Source organism: Cryptotermes secundus, unplaced genomic scaffold, assembly GCF_002891405.2.
Source record: "Cryptotermes secundus unplaced genomic scaffold, Csec_1.0 scaffold88, whole genome shotgun sequence".
NCBI classification, from domain to species: domain Eukaryota; kingdom Metazoa; phylum Arthropoda; class Insecta; order Blattodea; family Kalotermitidae; genus Cryptotermes; species Cryptotermes secundus.
In genome coordinates, this window is record NW_019724585.1 from 713,863 (window position 1) to 734,114 (window position 20,252).

Below are 20,252 nucleotides of genomic sequence, written 5' to 3' on the forward strand. Positions count from 1 at the left end.
TCCCCGTCTTTCAATATAATTTTAATGAAAGGAAACGGAGAGATTTTGGTTCTTGCATTCAGAAATCAGCAGCTGTTCACTCTAAGACGCACTGAACACACTAACTGATGGAATATTAATTCAAGCTCATGATCATTCAGTGAAAAACCAGGAATTCCGTTGGGTAATAAAAACTAAATACAATTTATTTAAATGTGGAAAGGTCACATTGAACGCTTGACCGACTTATGTGGAACGCTCTCTGAAGTTCAGAATAATTTTGTAAACCGTATATGTCACATTACATATTAACAGTTAGATAAAACAGTTTTACAGTATAATTTAAACTGTATCCACTTCTTATTTGAAAACGTCAAATTGGGAGACATACATTACTTGTCTGTGTCAGGAGGAGCTCTTAACAACAACACAGCTGATACTGTAAGGTCGAAGAGGCGGTGTAGCGGTAGCACTCTATTCGGTTACAGTTTCCACTAGGTTACCGGGTAAACTAAATGAAGTCTGTCATGATTTTTTTCAAACTCTACAGACAATAGGGGTACGCGGTGGCGTAGTGGGTTGAAGCACTATGCTACAAGCCGGAAGGTCGCGGGTTCGATTCCCGATGAGGTGGATTTTTTTTTCGGTTTACCAAATCCTTCCAGCCTCAATATGGCCCTTAGGTCGACTCAGCCTGTAACAGAAAAGAGTGCCAAGAATCTTTCTGGGGGGTAAAGGGCGGCCGGCGCGTAAGGCTGACAACCTTACCGCCATTTGTGAGCTGATTTTCTAGAAGATGTGGGAGCCTATAGTTCTCAAAACCCTATGGGCCTCCACGCCCTGTCACAGGGATAATTTTACTTGCAGACATTATTTCGTAACTTTATATTGCAGCATTCTGTTACAATGCACAGATCTGACTTTACGCTTGGCTTTTATGCCGTCTATGTGCAACGTCGGTTACTATTCACTCGTCATTTTTCTTTATTGACACTACATGTTTCGGCATAACCGGACATCATCAGGCGTGCAGGCTGTTGTGTTGAAGGTACCTGTTGTTCACCACAATGCTGTTATGTTTGGAACAACAGGTTGTTGTGATTAAGGAACCTGTTGTTCACCATAATGCTCTTATGTTTGGAACAACAGGTTGTTGTGTTTAAGGAACCTGTTGTTCACCATAATGCTGTTATGTTTGGAACAAAAGGTTGTTGTGATTAAGGAACCTGTTGTTCACCATAATGCTCTTATGTTTGGAACAACAGGTTGTTGTGTTGTTCACCATAATGCTCTTATGTTTGGAACAACAGGTTGTTGTGTTGTTCACCATAATGCTGTTATGTTTGGAACAACAGGTTGTTGTGATTAAGGAACCTGCTGTTCACTGTACTGCTGTTCTGCTCTTCTTATGTAGTTGCCTCAGATTGCTTCTAGTTATGTGGGTTAACCAGCTGTTTTATTTGGATGTCTTTAATCACAATAACCTCACACCTGAAGATGGCCTGTTAGGCTGAAATATGTAATGTTAATAAAGAAACATGACAAATGAATAGTAACCGAAGTTGCACATAAACGACATAAAAGCAAAACGCCAAGTCAACTCTACAGACAAGTTTGGGCTTGTTCCTTAAAACAGGCCATAAACGTCTCATGAAGTCCGATTTCCGAGAGTCGACTATCTTCCCATCACAATAGACGCTATGTGTAGGGTTGAGTTGGGCCTATGTGAATTCTATTTGTATGGGGAAGGTCTGTATTCTTTCTCCTGTTTTCTCTTGTGTGTGTGTGTGTGTTTTTTTTTTTGTATTTCAGGCTATACTTTAAATTCATTATGTGCTCTTATTTTTCAAGAATAGTCTTATTCTTGTTACTTTCAGATCTAGTTGACCAGCCTTCTGCCCAATCCGATATTTCCTAGGATTTGCAGAGAATCATATGCATGAAATTCTGAACGGTGGAAATGCACATGAATATGAGGGTTACAGCCAATCGCTTACATGTACAAGTAAGATGGTCAGCAATGCATTCAAAGATCTCAGAAGCAGATATATGTCACTGTATGAAGTGGTACTGGGGCGGGTTTTCTCCGAGTGCTTGGGTTTCTCTTGTCAATTCTGATTCCATCAAACATTCCGTATCATCGTATCATCGACGCTATGTAGTCTCGATACTGACAGCGTCGTTACACAACGGGCTTAACTAATGAAAGAGGGAAACGAAGTAGACATATACATTTTGTGTTCCGAGACCTCAATGGAAAAGACTACTTAGAAGTCAGGTCTATATGGCAAATAGTATTAAAGGTGAACAGGTTAAGTGCAATATGTGGCATAAAACAGGTACAAATAGCGGGGCTGTATGATCATTCGAAATCATAGGAATCAGGTGATTTCTTGATCATATAAGTGAATACCATCTGATGAAGAAAGTCCTTGCGCTATGGAATTAATTATTTATCTGTTTAGTTAATAAATATTTTAGTTAAACCTCCAATCCAAGAAAACCGGCTTGGTATTGCAACAAATGTACAACCATCGTTCAAACATTCAGAAAAAGTATGGCGACAATTTACTAAAATATTTTTATTATTTCAGGATCTGAACAAATATCGAACTGATATTTAAAGTTGTGGTTACATTTCATGCACATTGCCATTTGAATAATGTTGGAATCATCGCTTATTTATTAGGATATGGACATATTTATTCATAGAGATATTGGGTTTTCAGACTTTATCCATCGCCCCATCTTTAGGATAACTAAGAAAAACACGACGTTTCGGAAACTGGACCTGTTTCCGTCCTCAGGTGAGGGAAAACACCTATTCTGTTGGGTCCCTTAGAAAGAGCTAGCCTCAATCACTGGACCAGTGAAATGGATCTTTAAAAATAATGAGTGAGGTGTGGACTAGACTCAGTTAACTTAGGATAAGGTTCAGTGGGAGCGCTTATAAACACGGTAATTTATTTTCGGGTTCCATAAAACACGGGGAATTTCTTGGGTATTATCTTCTTAAAACGAAATCTATTCCACGGATTTGATAGAAACCACCAGTACGAAAGCTTGCAGTTGTTTCCGCACGCCTTGTCCACTAAATAGCTCCCCCTCAGAAGCGTGACCCTTGGCAGTCGGACCGTGTATCCGGTCAGGCAACAGGTCCCTAGACAAAGATAACCACGTAGCAAGCTGAGTTACTGACCCTGTACTGACGAAGGGGACTTTCTGGGATTCCGCGACGAGATTCAACTTGCTCGTCAGGCAGTCTCCGTCTTATTAACAGCGACTGGTTACGGACTGGATGACCGAGAGGTCGGAGTTCGAGTCCCGGTATGGTCAAGAACTTTCTCTTCTCCATTGCGTCCAGGCCGGCTCTGGGACTCACTCACCCTCCTATTCAATGGGTACCGTGAGTTCTTTCCCCATGCGTAAAGAGGCCGGGAGTGAGCTAACCACTCACCTCCAGCTAGTGCCGAGGTCAAGAAAATATGGATCTATACATCCACTCCCCCATACGCCAATATGTTTTCATGGTGTAGTGCTTACTTAGTTAACATAAGGAAAAATTTACGTTTTACCCTCCATACGTGGAGGTGTTCACACACAGCATCGTAGGCACACACAAAATAATCGCCTATTGTAAGGCGGTGGGGTTTGCCACGGTCTCACAACTTCCATTTGCTTCGAATAAACGCAGAGTAGTTGCATACAAAATAAGTAAAGAGGAGCATATGAAAACAACGGAATGGGCCTAAAAACGACATGAAAACAGTTATAACATTACTGCTCACTTCGTTACGGTTATGCTTTCAGCAATAACATTGCCACGATCGAAAGTTGAGAAACAGCTATCAGACAATGTAACTGTGTGACCAGTTATTGCCAGTTATTGTCAGCAGCGTGGCTAATACTGATGAGCTCCCGAACTGTGCAACCGACTTAGTGCTAGAGGACCTTCCTTGGAAAGTGGACGGGTTTTATTTATTCAGTTGGTCACGATATTTCCTGCTTTTACAGAACCAAAAGTTCTACAGCCGTCCTTACGAACTCTTATTATCCATTCTATTATGAACCACTCGTACGAGTAATTAATTCGGATATTCACGCCCTGGTTCCGTACGACCCACTTCTGTATCATCCGCTGTATGTCCTCCATATGGAACTTCCAATTTGTATGACTCAAGTCATGATTCAATTTTCATCTCGCCTACGTGCACTGCGATATCGTCGTCCTTAACTTGTTCATCATGATAGCATCTGGCGACGAGAGATTGTGATGATCTTCATTATGTAATTTCTCCCTCCTGCTACTCCTTTTCTCACCGCTAGTTCACAGATATTTCGGCGGAAAGTACTGCCTCCATAATCAGGGTCGAAATCCAAGCCAAATAAGAAATTAAAAAGAAGCAGGAACCTCGAATCCAGCCTCAATTTCTGCTCCTCCTTCAGAGCGGGATACTTAAAATTAATTTCCAAACCACAAACACAGCTGATAGAATTGTAGTATTACATGTATATTTTAATTTTCGCAGGTAATACATAGTAAACCGGTCACGGTAGCCGAGCGGTCTAAGGCATGTACTGTCTTCGCTCGCTTGGAAACCGGGACCGTGGGTAAGAATCCCACTCAGGGCATGGATGTTTAGTTTGTGTGTGTGCGTTTTTCTGTGTTTGTGTACAGGTAGAGGCCTTGCGACGAGCTGATCACCCGCTCAAGGAGTCCTACCGAATGTGTAAGCTCTAGAAAAACCGAAGTGAACGGAGAAGATCATGGAAGTGGGCCTAGGCACACTGGGTCCGTAGTGCCAAGGGGGAAAAATACATAGTAAATTATATTTAATTTTCAATAACGACTAATGGTTACTAATTTCTATTTAGAGTTTCTAGAAACATTCAATAAAATTTTCACACAACTGTAACGTTGAAGAACATGATGTGGGTCGTAAGGTCGTGTACCTTGGGGGCCCATCTGATTATCGCTGGTTTATTTTTCGGCTTATACTTCGATTGTGAAAACGGAGGCGACGTGTTCTTCCGATACGTCTGTGGACTTCTACCGAAATACAAGGCTTTAAAATCCAGAAGAAAGTGGTGATATTCTCATTTCTATGAAGATTTATGGTGCCAGTCTTTTGGACACTTAGACAAATCGCCGAATGCATTTCCATGAAAGTTTATACTGGGGAATTTTACTAAAATCCAACGACACATCGTAATTTTGGTTAAAATCGGCCAACATGGGGGACACTTCACATCTCTTTCCGTCAAATTTACCTACGTGTGTATTTATCGGAGCGGGAACTGTTTCCAACAAAAACATGTAGAGAAATGAAATATATATTTTATAAACGAAGATTTTTACGTAAATTTTACCCTTTCCAGATATTTAACGAAAGGCACGCGATGAGTAAATTTCCGAATTTGTATATTGAACAATCAAACATTGCTTTCGGAACACACCCGAAAATTACGAAGTCCCTTAGTATCGATGGTGCATAAAAATCCGCCTACTCGAATTTACAGGTTTAGGTATAGTCAAAACACAGTAAACCACAACTGATCACGGAGTCGGAATCTTTTATTCTTGCCACAGTGGGTCAATCTGCAGGAAACCAAAAGCTCCAGATTTTTTTTTTGCGAAGACCAAACATTGAGAATAATTTGTGATATAAAACTATTCTTGACTATGATACTTTGGAAAAGAAATAGAACGTTGGTTGCTGAATACTCATCAATAAAGAAATCCGCCCTACTAGCGAACACGTTTCAACAAAATCGACACATCGGGTCTGAGGCCCTTGTGCGCGTGCCTTCGTTTTCCTTAAGATACCACTTCTACATTTCTTTGCACACAGATGGTCTCCATTAATCACCGACATTTAATAAAAATCATGAGAGTTTTTTCGATAAAATCGTCATCTTTTGGGAGGGGATGCCCATCTGAAGGGCCCCTATTTGGGGGGGGGGAACTAAAACTTTCATACTCATAGGACAGCGACCTATGACGAATAAAATCTTAAACCCCGAGTACGAATAAATTTCGTTTAAGCATTCAGGCATTAGCGAGGTGTATAGCCATACATATGTACAGACACTCCAGTACATAATTACAGATACGGCATTTTGTCATTCGGGAGAGGGGGACCTGTGAACCTGTAAATCTGCCAGAATTTCGAGATCGATGTATCGTGATCACAAGACTTTCTCTCTATGAGAAGGTACAGGAAGAAAGTCCTGACTCGACTTAGACTGAGTTTGAATTAGTTTTATGTTCCTCTTTTATTGTAGTGCTCTAATACAAAACGACAGTTAACAAGTTGTACATATTTAAGTTTCTTTTAGTATGTCTAGTAATATAGAATATGCCGGTCACAGTAGCCGCGCGGTCTAAGACATGAACTGTCTTCGTTCGTTCTGACGCCGGGATCGTGGGTTTTTATCCCACTCAAGGCATGGATGTTTGGTGTGTGTATGCATTTATTCTGTGTTTGTGTTGTCCTGTGTGTAGGTAGCGGCCTAGCGACGGGCTGATCAATCGTCCAAGGAGTCCTACCGTCTGTGAAAAAAAAAATTACGGAACTGAATAGTAGGCCTTGGCCCTAAATGGGCCGAAAGAGCCATTTGGAAAAAGTAATAGAGAAGAGTGAAATTTTAATATTGATTATTTATGCCGTCATTATATATTTTAGACTCCTCGCCAATTTGAATAAGTCGACAGTTAAAAGTGAAGAGTTGGATTTGAATTTAATGTTTTTTATTATAAGCGAAAATTTCGTAGCCTTATTTTACCAGTTTATCCAACATAAAGTTCCCCGGAACAACAGAATATCACTTCTCGTTTTCACAAGACTTACATTTATCCATGTCTCACCACCATCTATGAATCGATTGTCTAGAAAATATGGGAACCTCAACATCTCACAACCCTATGGGCCTCCACGGCCTGTTACAGGGATACCTCTACTTACTTCACTAACATTTACTGTTCTTATAAGTCCTGTGAAGAACATGGCATGGCATCCGTAATTCTCTCTGCGTAAAGAACTTTTAAAATGTGGGTTGCCTAATTTTACAATTTTGTTAGGTAAGTCTCGCGGTTTTCTGCGTAATTAAGAGTACAACAATGAAAGTATGCTATGTATGCATTTCCTAATTTGTTTAATTTAGATGTCAATATGTGTTACGCGACATATACGTAAATCTCGCTGGAATAAACTGCAGACATTTTAGAATATTGTTGATAATTTTAATTAATCTTGCTAGTCAACAAGAATTTTTGGAATAAAATAATTCATTTTAAATGTCAGTGAAATGTTTCTTCAAATAAAGATTGCCCAGTGCCCTTTAAGCTTCTCATAGCTAACGATTATATCTCTGAAATTTCGACAACACGTATTACAGCACCCCCTCCTTAAACACTACCCACGATCTTTCCAGTCACAATTTGGGCCCAAATTATTGTATATATGACGTGACAAACCAGAGGTTCTTATACGGGTTTTAAAAATTGTATATGTGCTTGTAAATTTCGATCCAGGAATAAATTTAAAACCTCTTATATTTTACCCCCCCCCCCTCCAACTCTATTTTTGATGAGAGACATTCGTTCAGTGATTCAAGTCGCCCTTGTAACGGGTTTCACGCGCATACAACATTGCTTTTGAGGCAAGCTAAACATCGAAATTATAACTGACTCTTTATGTAACACTATAATATTTAATATTTTGAATTGTTTCATTTTGGTCCGTTACACTATTAATCACCAATTGTCAATAGATTTTCCGTCAAGTGCAACAATATATATTTTGAGATAAATAAGTGACCAAAATATATATTGTTGCACTTGACGAAAAATCTATTGACAATTGGTATAATATTTAAGTTTTCTGCTTTAAAGACAAGGAATCATTTTTATAATACGACCCGCCAAATGAAAGGGTCTGTTTACGTAAGAGGCAAAAAAGAGGTACTTTTGTCCCTAGGCTTCATTAGGAAAACACCACTTCATGAAGACATGCACTATCAATATAGGATAAATTTTCCACGCTACTGTTCATAAATTCTATCTGTAACACACGTTGATTTTGTGACTTCTCAACGAAAATATCATATAAATACATGGGCTATTCGGAGGGTAACTTCCGGTGACCTGTTGACAAAACAAGCAATGAATAAAAGTATTACACGTATATACAAAAACACATGCGTCCTTAAGCTACTCCTCAACTTAATCCCCACTGAAATTGAGACGTTCGGCATATCGGGGCATAACATTGTTTATGTCTGTGTCAAAAGAGTCTGCCGCCTGTGAACTCAGACACGTTTCAACACCTTCCATCAACTTCTCATTACTGTTGAAGAGCTGTGATCACAACCAGTTCTTCAGGTAGGTAAACTGGTTGGTAGTCACTCAGAGTGAGATGAAGGTTGTAAGGAGGATGGTCGAACAACTTCCAGTTGAAATATTCCAGCAGTGCTCGATTGCAAACAGCTGTATGAGGACCCGTATTGACATGAAGGAGCACTACACCGTATGTCAGCATTCCACGTCTTTTGTCCTAAATGGCCCTACACAGCTTTTTGGTGTTTCGCAATTCACTTCTGACATTATTGTGTTCCCCTTTTGCATGAATTCCACAATCACCATTCCTGCTCTGTCCAAGAAAACAGTTGCCATGAGCTTTCTGGCAGACAACGTTTGCTTAAACTTTTCGGTTTGTTAGACGAATATGTGTGCACTGCGTTGACGGTTATTTCATTTATCCATGTTCGGAGTTATAAGTACATAACGTCTGTAACTGAGAAAGCGTTTTTAAATAAACTATGGAACGCGAAATAAAACGTAAATGCTATAAGTTTATAGCCGCTTATCTCGAAGAGTTTAATAGGGGAACCAAAAGCACATGCGCGCATACATTAATTTGATGTTTTGCTATTGACTGGCTTTTAGACCTATTCTAGCGAGATGTCCGTTGAAAATTCAACGAGAACATCTGAGGTTCTCCATCTCTAGCTGCGCCTTCCGAAGGAAACCTTTCCATTGTTCCGCTGTTACATTACAGAATTCGAAGGAGAGTTTGAATTTGCGATTTAAGAGAATTTGGACGCCCTGAACTTTAAATGTTCTGGAAAGGAAGTTTACAACAATAAGCACAATAATATATTAAAATATTATTATTTTTTTATTGCTAGTGGGGTGGGACTAAGACCCTTCTACTGCGGCCACTTCTGGCCTATTGTACCAGCCCCAGATGATAGGTGAGGGTGATTGTGGAGCAATTGGTGGAATGAAGATTGACAGGGGAAACCGAAGTACTCTGAGAAAACCTACCCCGCCCCAATTCATCCACCACAAATCCCACTTGACCAGACCCGGGATCGAACCCGGGCCGCCGCGGTGGGAAGCCAGCGACTAACCGCGTGAGCTATGGCGCGGCCAAGATTTCACTTACTAGGAACGCTATCAAAAATCTAAATTCGCCGTAGGCGGAGTTCATGACTACAATGCCGACTGACACATAGATATAATTCATCGGCTCCTGGCGGTCCTATTCATAACTACAAATAACAATTTATTCTTTATAATGAGAGAATGACATGCCTTAGACTTTCATATGTGGATGTTTTATGAATGCGCGCGATACGTACCACAATCTAAAAATATAAAGAAAGTGAGAAGCGTAAGAATAAATTATAAGGAACTTTTAAGCCGTCTTGGAATTTATTTATTTTTTTTTTTTCAGAATATCGGTCTATGGAAGCCACGGGCTAAGTACATAACCTAATAATAGATTTAGTTCAAAAACATATCCTTAGCAGTTGAACCTTCGACCCTTGTCGTAGCATGTATATTGTCGTATAAACGTAAATTTTCGAATGCGTTAAACTAATAGAGATATTCACGTTTTCTTCGAAATCACGCACGGTCTACTGAAGAGCACTGTTCAAACCAGTAATGTTTTAACGTAAACGAATACATATGGTTCTACATATAAACCAGTTAAAAGTACATGTAAAAGGCAAAGTTGTCCTTGTACTTAACCAATTGAGCACTACGCCATGAAAGAGTATGGAGGGATGGACTTGTAGATTCATATTTTCTTGACCTCGGCACATGTGGGAGTTGAGCGGTTAGCTTCAGACCCCGACCGCTTTATCCCCGGAGAAAGGGCCCCCGGCGCCCATTGGATAGGAGGCTGAATGCTCCACAGAACTGATCTGGACGGCGTGGAGAAGAGAAAATTTTTGGCCCTATCGGCACTTGAACTCAGACACCTCCGTCGTCCAGCCCGTAACCAGTCGCTGTACCGACTACGCTATATGATAACCTCCAGTTGCCATTCTAGGACGTTTGGCATCCCGTTCGAAACACAAGAGTTCTTACTCGAGATTCGAATACTAGAGGTAGGAAGTGCCATAAGGACTACGATAGATTTACCAGGTGGCTGGTGATGCCGTAAGCATGACGACAAAAGACAGGCGTGTCGCGTTATAATGTGACACGGTATGGAGCAAGTCAGTCCGTCTAGCTCCGTGTCTGCATCAAGAGGTGTTCTGTAGTGATACAATGGCCGAACATTTGATGAACTGTGCACCGATAGCCTATACTAACGGGGATCTAGTGTACTGTTTCATTAGTGTCTATCTGCTATGCCAATGCACAAATGGAGACGTTAAGCACTAAATGATGGTTGTCACTGGACAATCCTTATTGTGCGCCGCCATCATGGCTGAGGAGGAAGAGAGTCGGATTGGAACGTCTACGGAAGACAACATAGAGCAGGATTCCCTCGAGGTATGTTCAGAACGTGTGGATATGATCCGATGTTACTGGCATTAGACCACTTAAGTACCGCGAGACTAAGAAGTATATATGCTTTCATGGTTCCTAATGAGAATACAGGACAATCATTATAAAGGCCTAAGTAAACCATTTGAAAATATGGTCAAGTGCTGTGAACCGGAGGAGCAAATAGAAAATGGGAACAGGTTAAATCATAGAAATTTATACTGCAATTTGGAGCAGAGCCTGTCTGTGAACAAATTCCTGAAAACGTGGAGATGAAATAACAGAGGACTGTAGAATGATATATATATTTTATAATTTGCAAATTTTGTCTATTAATGTCAGGCTTATTAAAATAATGGCATGAATGTAGCATTTTGGTTATGGAACTCGAAAACTCGTAGGGAAGAAACTACTTGGTAGAAGTAGGTAGGCGAATAATATTAAAATAGATCATATTACAAAAATATTATGGACTAGACGGAATTGACAAAGAATAGGATTCCAGGCCAGAATTTTTTTTAATTCGGAGACGTACCTTCGGTTTTAATAAAAATAAGCTCTTCTTCATCAGGTGAGCAACTATGAACTCTTCAGGGAAAGTCCTGTATCATGAAGTTCGTTAGTTTGTTATTTAATAAATTGTTTGTTGGTTGGTCACTTAGTAGTTATGTAATTTGTTAGTTTGTTAGTACCTCATTGGGCTTAATATTCTTTTACTGCCGACACAAATATATTGCTGCTGATTCAAAACCGCTGTTTTCAAGCTAGCCTCAATTTATAGACCAATAAATTATTATTTACTTACATTTAAGAATATAAGAACAAAACCGAAAAGTGTTTGAAATAAAAGTTTCTGCACTGAATAATACATGTATTTACATTTTGTGCTATAGGGAAATGCCTTATACCAATAGCTTTTTCTCTGCGAAAACCGATATAATTACATGTGAGTTTCTTGCAAAGTAGATTTACAGTATGAGCCACGCCAGGATTTTTATCGTGGGGGGGGGGGGGGGGTGAGGGCAGCCAATTTTCCAAGTATGAAGGTAGCCAGAAAATGTGTTCAAAAACTCATGTTTAAACCGTTTAAGATAATTTCACTGTTAGCCCGACAGAATGCAGGATAAAATCTCTCACCGGAAAAAATCTAGACCGAGAATATTTGAGGACAAAGTGTTAAGGGGAATATTTGGGTCTAAACAAGAAGTAAACGGAGGACAGAGAAAAATCGCATTATGAACTTCACACTGCGCATTCTTTGCTTAAGGGTACTGGAAGCACGGAATAGGCATTGGAGACATAAGAAATACAATAATTTAGTCAGAAAGCCTGGAAGGATAATCTTGCACTGGAGACATAATGACAGATGGGAATGTCACATAGGAATGGATAATGAGGGGATAGGGTGTAAGGATGTGGGTTGAATTCTATACTTAGTCGATACAGGGTCCAAAGATGGGTTCTTGGGAATAAGGCAATGACTCATTGGGTTTCATAAAATGAAGAGAATTTCAAGACTAACTTAGCAACTGTCAGGTTCCCAATATGGCTTTTCTTCGCGTTTGCCGATGTCTTACTCAAGTTGTTTTGCAGGCGACGCAGCTGGAATCTGGTTCTCCGCGCTTGGACCTGAGTGGTGAGGGTGTGGAGCGCTTACCCGAGTCCCTGCCCACTTTCGTACACGTGCAGGAGCTGCATCTGGGACGCAACCGGCTGGGTGACGGAAACCTCACGATGCTCAGTCTGCTCCCCAGGTTAAGATCCCTCCACCTGTCCGGCAACGCACTCCGGGTTTTCCCAACTGATTTGCTGCAGCTGTCCTCACTGTCCCACCTCGACTTGTCCAACAATTCCCTCACAGAACTGCCAGAGGGCATCTGTAGCCTCATCAGGTAATGATTCATTGATTGATTAATGACTGGTCGACTTTCCTAGTTTATTTAATTACTTACTTACTTACTCATGGAGCTGAGCCCTTCTTGAGGAGCCGCCAATTCTGCAGCTACTCAAGAATTTCCCAGTATTTTATGGAACCCGAAGATTCATCACCGTGTTCACAAGAGCCCTCCACTGGTCCCTATCCTAAGCCAGATCTATCCAATCCATATCATCCCATCCTATCTCTCTAGAATCCATTCTAATATTGTCCACCCACTTACACCTTGGTCTTCCCTGTGGTCTCTTTCCTTCAGGCTTTCCCACCAATATCCTATACTCATTCCTCGTCTCCCCAATTCGTGCTACATGACCTGCCAGCCTCATCCTCCTTGAGTTGATCATTCTAATTATACTTGGAGAAGAGTACAAGTTATGAAGCTCCTCATTATGCAGTTTTCTCCAACCTCCTCTCACTTCATCCCTCTTCGGTCCAAATATTCTCTTCAACACCCTGTTCTCAAACACCCTCAGTCTATGTAGTTTATTTAATTACATTTTTTAAATGTGCGTGTTACGTATCGTAGACTGTAAGGATTACTTATCTGATGATGAAGGGCATGGAAGGGAATGCTCATGGGCAGGCCAGATTGATAAAAACCACGAAGAACCACCGTCAAGATGGTCAGTCTCAGGGCCGAGATTCGAAACTGGAATCTTCTGAGTATGACGCTTCCTCAGTAACGTGGGTTATGTAGCGTCAAATAAAAGGATTAATTTTGAACGGTGAATTGAAAATGGCGTCGAAGAATGGGGCCATTGCACATGGGAAGCTACTATCCCAGTATCTGCATCAGGGTCTGAGGAGAGGTATAAAAGACGCAAGTGTGGATGACTGGTTCCTGGGCTGAATTTGGAACCCGGAACCTTCGACAGCGCCGCTTGATTGCAAGGCAGTTGCTGTTTCCTTTCGCTCATAGCAAGGGACAACACACGCAAGGACTGAAGTTCACTGGCCCTTCGTTGGAATCGCAACAGAGAGCCGTCTGCTTGTCCGTCTCCCCTTTTCGATTTTTAGAGGCGCCCGCATGGTACAAGGTCTTCTATCAAGCGTCATAGTTACTCAGCTTTTCAAGAAAGTTCCTAATTTTATGAAACGCGAAAGTCCATTGCCATGTTCAAAAAGCCCTCCCTGCATCCTACTTGAGCCAGTATAACACAATCCGCATCCTTAAACCCTATATGCAATAAGGTAAAGCTATCCCTGTAACAGGTCCTGGAGTCCCATAGGGTTGTAGGACGTCGAAGCTCCCACGTTTTCTAGAAAATCGGTTCACAGATGGCGGTAAGGTTGTCAGCCTTACGCGCCGGCCGCCCTTTACCCTCTAGGAAGATTCGTGATACTCATTTCTGTTAGAGGTTGAGTCGAACAAAAGCCATAGTGCGGCTGGAAAGGTTAAGTTAACTGAAAAATCCAATGACCTCATCGTAAATCGAACCCGCGAACTTCAACCAACTCTGTTACCGCGTGCCTCCCATTTTAATATTATCTTCCTCTCTGCATCTAGGTACCGGGTAACTTGCCTAAAGTGGTATTCTGACTTGTATTCGGAAGGTGCCTAATTCAAACCTCGGCAGCAATACCGATAGTCCGACTGTAGTTTTTGGGGGGGAGTTTTCTCACTCCCCCAAGGAAAATTCTGGGATATTAACTCAGATTAGATCAAAACCGCTTCCTTTCACATTCCTTCCAGTTCAGTGTTCATTGATAATCATATTATTCATCTCCATATTCCCAAAGCTACTTACAGCGTCGTTAAATAAATATGAGTACATGCAGACGTGCTCACAAGCTATGCGCAAAACGTTGCCATGGTTGGCAAAGGGACGAATGTCCGAGGTTATTAAATTCTGAAGGGTTGTGACGACGGTACGTGACACATGGGATTACTGGGTTTTTGGACTTTGTCCATCGTCCGGTGTTCTAAAATGCGTTAATTCTTACAATTTACAATAATTATCGCAAATTTTCCTGTTATCTCCTTTCGGAAGATCCTTATCACAGGTGCATACGTAGGTGCAGTTGTGCTGAGTAAAAAGATGACCAATGTGGAGTTTAGCTCTTTCTAACGGAACCCACAGAGTCGGTGCTTCTCACCTTTTTGCCTGAGGACGGAAACAGATCCACCTACTGAAACGCTGTGTTTTTAACAATAGACAGTGGAAAAAACTTCCAAAACTCCTATTCCCGCCCGATGTTATGTTTACAAGAAAATGAATGTCGTTTGCTCGGACACCTGCTTGTTCGCATTGGTCAGTAATCTAAGTGGCCTTAGTTATCAAGAGACATCTATGTTTCTACAGGACTCCGCTGTGAAAGTAGAGGTTAATTTCAATATATTCTAAGATTAATTACAGTTTCCTCTCTTTCTCTTTTTGTTCTCTTCACGCGCCCCTGCGTACTGTTACGTCAGTCTTTAGCAATGGCTCACTTCTGTACTTGCTCAGAGTTCAGTCGGCGTAGCTGGGCGCTAGAAGTATCCATTAGCACTACCAATAAACTTGTATGCAATATTAAAATCGAGTATTCTTTCTTCATATATTCATAGAACCCCGCGACGAAGACAGACTAAATATCAAAACTGTGTGTATTTAGACTCTGAAGAACTAAAAGTCCTAGATAATTTTTGTCGTGATGTTTTCTTTGAGAAGTGTCGTGGTTCAGAGTCATCCGTAGAAGAGAGCTCGTGAAGAAACGTGTATGGACTCTTTGACATAAATTATCGAGTGTTCATAAACAAGCAAATCTTACAGATGAGGAAAACATTTCAACAGCATCAGATTGGTGAGTCTTATATTACAATAGAACATTTAAAAATACTACGATGTATTTGTTCTGATAGTAAGAAACAGTGCTGTGTATCGGCCCCCTCACGTAAAATATTAACTACCTATTTTCAAGAAACCCAGCAATTCTTGCGAAATTGGTAGTTTCTCAATAAGCCAAGAATTTTCTGCCTTTTATCAATTATCACTTTCGTTGTCGTGCTCATAATAGGCTGCTAATGGATCTTATCCAGTCCACTCCCTATTTAATATCCAATTTAGTACCATCCTTGTACGCCTAATTCTCTCACATGATCTATTCCCTTTAAATTTTCCAACTAAGGGACTGTATAGGTTTCTCAACTGTCGCATATATGCTACACATCTAGCCCACCCCACGTTTCTTGCTTGATTCCCCTAACAATAATTTGTGAAGAGCACAAGTTATCTCGTACCTCATAATGTATTTTCTTCAACCTCCTGCTAATTCATCTCTCCAGGAGCCACACTTTGACATCAAACACACCGAACCTTTAATTAGAGACATAGAACACGTTCCACAGGCATAGCTAATAACATACTTAACACGCTAGCTCTGCTGAAGCAATTATAAATGACATGGTACAATCCGTGCTCAAGTATTTATTGCAACAAGATCAAATATTTTAAGTAAGTTTATACATTCAAATACACTCAAAAATGTTATTTATGCTCTTATGTTAAACCTTGTGTTAACTTGCTTTACTTCCGTTGATATTTGAGCCGGAAATGTTTAAGAAAAAACCTAATCATGAGCACCTAATATCAATAACTTGACAAGTTCTGGATATTAAGATACTAAACCTGACAGAATATAAATATTTTCCATGCTTTAATCTAGATGTCTCTTTTGCTTTTTTGGCAAATGTTACCTATAAAATACGTAAACTTCATAAAAATATTCAATCTTACATTTTCTTCAGAATATTAAAAGGACAAATATCTAGCTCTTCACTGAAAAACAAATACACATTGTTCTCAATCTTAACTTTACCATTCGCTTTGTTACAGTCCTCGGTTACGTAATTAGGTCTTCAGACAAATATAAGCACTGACACACGATTTACAAATTTCGTCCAGTTGGTACGTCGGCCAGCACTTTGACTTATTTCACTAGCCTCGGATGTTGATAAATAAGTGTGGAGTAGTTGGAATGAGAACAGGCGGTGGAAACCGAAATAATCGGGTGGGTTGAATTTAATTTAAACGAGATGTGGGTGTACTGATTTCATGTGAGAGAAATAGAATTCACCAGACAATAGCAAGAGTCTTCCACGCCAAATTATACCGAAATCCGTGAAACGGTCTCGAAGAGGAAACTGCATACGAATGGCTACACACGACCTTACCATTATGCAAGTATTGTATGCTCATAATGTCAAGAATGAAATTGTTGACCTGAACTTATGCCTATTGTTGCAGCCTGGAGGAACTTCGGGTCGATCGCAATGCACTCTGTCGGCTGCCGCGTGCACTGACGCGCTTGCAGAAGTTGCGCAGTTTGCTGGTTGGCCACAACTATCTTACCGAATTATCGGGGTTCTTGCTCGCCATGAAGGGCCTCACTTCTCTGGTAAGCGTTTATTGGTTAACTCTTGCGCGAATGAGCAACTAGGCTTCCGAAGTTAGGAGTGAAATATCCAGTTCAAACCAAAGAAGTATTCATATTGTAGCACTAAAACATATGATCCTTTATTAACTTTAATCTCTTACAAGTGAACCCCAGCTTGCGAAATTATTATGTTCTTTGAAATGTGTTTTTGTAAGTTGAATGTCCGTAAGTGGAATTTATTTTTTTTTCCATAAGATAGGATGTTAAATTTGTTAAAACGTTCTTACGCGCGAGTTCCTGTGTTCGTTAAATGAACTGGGGGTGGGGGGTGGGGGTCACAATTTATTGGTCTGTGCAGTGCTCGTAAATATGAATTGTTCGTTTCTTGAAAGTTCTTAAATAGAGATACGCTTGCAGGTAATAAAGAGTCATCAGGCCTAGTTTGGGCTAATCACAAAAAATTCGGCACAATGAATAAAGTGTAATACTAATGTAAATTCAAGTTAAGGGTTCCCTAGTACACGTATTTAGTGTACATATTTACTGTACCTATATCTGTGTATCTGGAAATCGAGCCGAATCCATCCCCGAATTCTTTAGTGGTGTTTTTAATATCTTCAGAACTCCGACCAGAGGTAAGCTTAATTAAATACTAGCAATGAAATTTGTAAATACTTCGGGACATATCTACAGCATGTTCAGTCATGTTCAACATTTCGGTGGATACAATATTTCGCTCAACAGGATTTCTGGCTGCCATTCACTTCGAAACAAATCAATCAGGCAGCCAATTAAAAATTAGGCGTGGTTTATATTGCGTTCAAAATGATGGAAAGATTATCATGAATGGTGGCAGCAATTATTTTTTTTTGCTATTGGGGTGGGACTAAGTCCCTTGTACTGCGGCCACTTCTGGCCTATTGTACCAGCCCCCGATGACAGGTGAGGGTGATTGTGGAGCAATTGGTGGAATGAAGATTGGCTGGGGAAACCGAAGTACTCGGAGAAAACCTGCCCCAGCGCCAATTTGTCCACCACAAATCCCACTTGACCAGACCCGGGATCGAACCTGGGCCGCCGCGGTGGGAAGCCAGCGACTAACCACTTGAGCTATGGCGTGGCCCATGGTGGTAGCTATGTAAAAATATGGAATGAGGCAGTTTTGACTGATTCGAGATCTACAGGGAATTCGCCATGACAACTAAAATAAAAAATAAGCAAAATTTGTAACTCTGTTGAGATTCGAAACGGATATTTCCACACAATTCATAACGAAAGAAATGAAAGCAATAACTGAAACAAAAACATCTCACTAGATTTCATGTGTAGCTAAGCGACCAGCTTATTTCTGACAAAATGTATTTTTTTCTTAAAAATGAACATTCTGGAAAACACTTGTCTAAAAATATTTTCATGTGAGCTTGTAATTCTTGTTTGCAGGATTTCCAGGGAAACCGAGTGGAGAGTGACAAGATACCGGACAAGAGTGAGGCAAACAGCAATCCTCTAAGCCGAGTGAACCTACGGGCTAACCTTCTGAAGGGGAACATTGTTCTGGGCAATTATGGGGTAAGTGCAGGCATTTCACAGACATTTACAGGGTCTCCTCAAGTCACATGTTGATAGGGAGCGTCCCTAGAGACGAATATGCTGTTAACTAAATTCGTCGGGTAGAGATTTTTTGGGAACCTAATGGTTACATCACTGGTCAAGAAATTCTCCGCTTTTGGGGAATTCAAATTTTAGTACAGGGTTCACCAGGGCCCGTAACGAATCCCGTCCTGAAGCAGTTGAATGCAGTTCACATCTTCACAACCGCACCAAGTGTTACCTTCCTTTAAGTTTTGAAGGTAAAAATTGTCTATGCATTTCTCAAAAACCCGTATTGTGCTGCAGGCCTCTATGCAAGAGAGACAGAGAAGGAGTTCGCCAATGGTGTGTGTGTGTGTGTGTGTGGGTGTGAAGGTGTGAAGGTGTGAGGGGGGTGGCTGTTAAATGAGTGTTAATTTCTGCTGATCTTTTGTTCACTTCGCCCCATTTGGTTGGCAGTCGTCTCAAGAAGCAAATATAACTGCGTTATCACGATATCAGGATATTTTTTTTTTAATTTTAACGACTTTTAATAAATTTGAGCTGCTTTTAACTGATGGGAACATGGTAATTTTCCGTCAACTACGGCGGAATTCAGTCTTCTGTCGGCCCTCCTAGTCTTTACTGCGCGCTCCCTTTCGATTGCATAATCATATTAATATTCATCAGGCCAATGAATTATCTTAAGCTACTCGATTTTTAGGCCGGATCCAATTCACCAGTTTCACCTCTTTCTTCAGTAACGTTGTATCAGGGATGTATTATTGAAGTTGGAATTTAATTATTAAATAATTAAAAATTGCGCGCCTCGCGATTAATGTTACGAAAAGGATGAGTTTGTTAAGTAAAAGGACAATAAGACAGCTAATTGGGCCGACCCACCCTCATCGCTGAAGATAAACTCTGAAAACACACGAAGAATGGACATTTGAAGAATTAACCAGTCGATATGTTGCAATGTAGATTTAATTTTAATTAACTCGTTTAGAAACAACAATTTAACAATATGAGATAAAATGGTAACCATGTAATCTTGGTCACAGAGATACTGGTTTTTCGGACTTTATCAATCGTGCTGGTTTTAAGATAACTAAGAAAAACACGACGTTTCGGAAACTGGATCTGTTTCCGTCCTCAGGTGAGGGAAAACACCTATTCTGTTGGGTCCCTTAGAAAGAGCTAGACTCAATCACTGGACCGTGACTGAGGCGAGCCATTACTGTCACAGGTTAAGTTTCTTGATGCCATCGAATCCGAAAAATTTACCATTAAGACGCCATATTACGTAGCACATGATAATAAGGACGGCGCTATTCGGGCTTAATTACGTCCAGAGGATATATTCAAAACAAGATATGTTAATAATAATAATTCAATTCAATTCTTTATCATTTATGCGCCGAATCAACAGCCGCAAGGCCAATTACAGACAGAGCACAAGGTAGATACAAGTAATTACATTATGGACAAACACTACATAAAGTCAAAGACAAATTACAGGCACGCACTGGAGGAAAACACAATAATGCAGGCAAGTAAACAAACAAAAAACAATAATAATAATAATAATAATAATACATAATTTTGTAATAGCCGAATTAATTA

The 20,252-nt window shown here is 40.5% G+C and overlaps 1 protein-coding gene across 3 annotated transcripts in view; it reads left to right on the forward strand.

Annotated features, from left to right (window-relative positions):
• LOC111862270 (protein phosphatase PHLPP-like protein) overlaps positions 1-20,252 on the forward strand; it is a 68,203-nt gene that overhangs the window by 10,013 nt on the left and 37,938 nt on the right. For 2 of the 3 annotated variants that reach the window (XM_023847521.2, XM_033750602.1), the window contains 3 exons: positions 12,359-12,657; positions 16,928-17,078; positions 18,498-18,626. In XM_023847521.2, the coding sequence (XP_023703289.1) occupies positions 12,359-12,657; positions 16,928-17,078; positions 18,498-18,626 (579 nt within the window). Of the gene's footprint in view, positions 1-1,952; positions 1,985-12,358; positions 12,658-16,927; positions 17,079-18,497; positions 18,627-20,252 lie in introns of those variants that run through there. The other variant, XM_023847522.2, reaches the window with a different exon arrangement.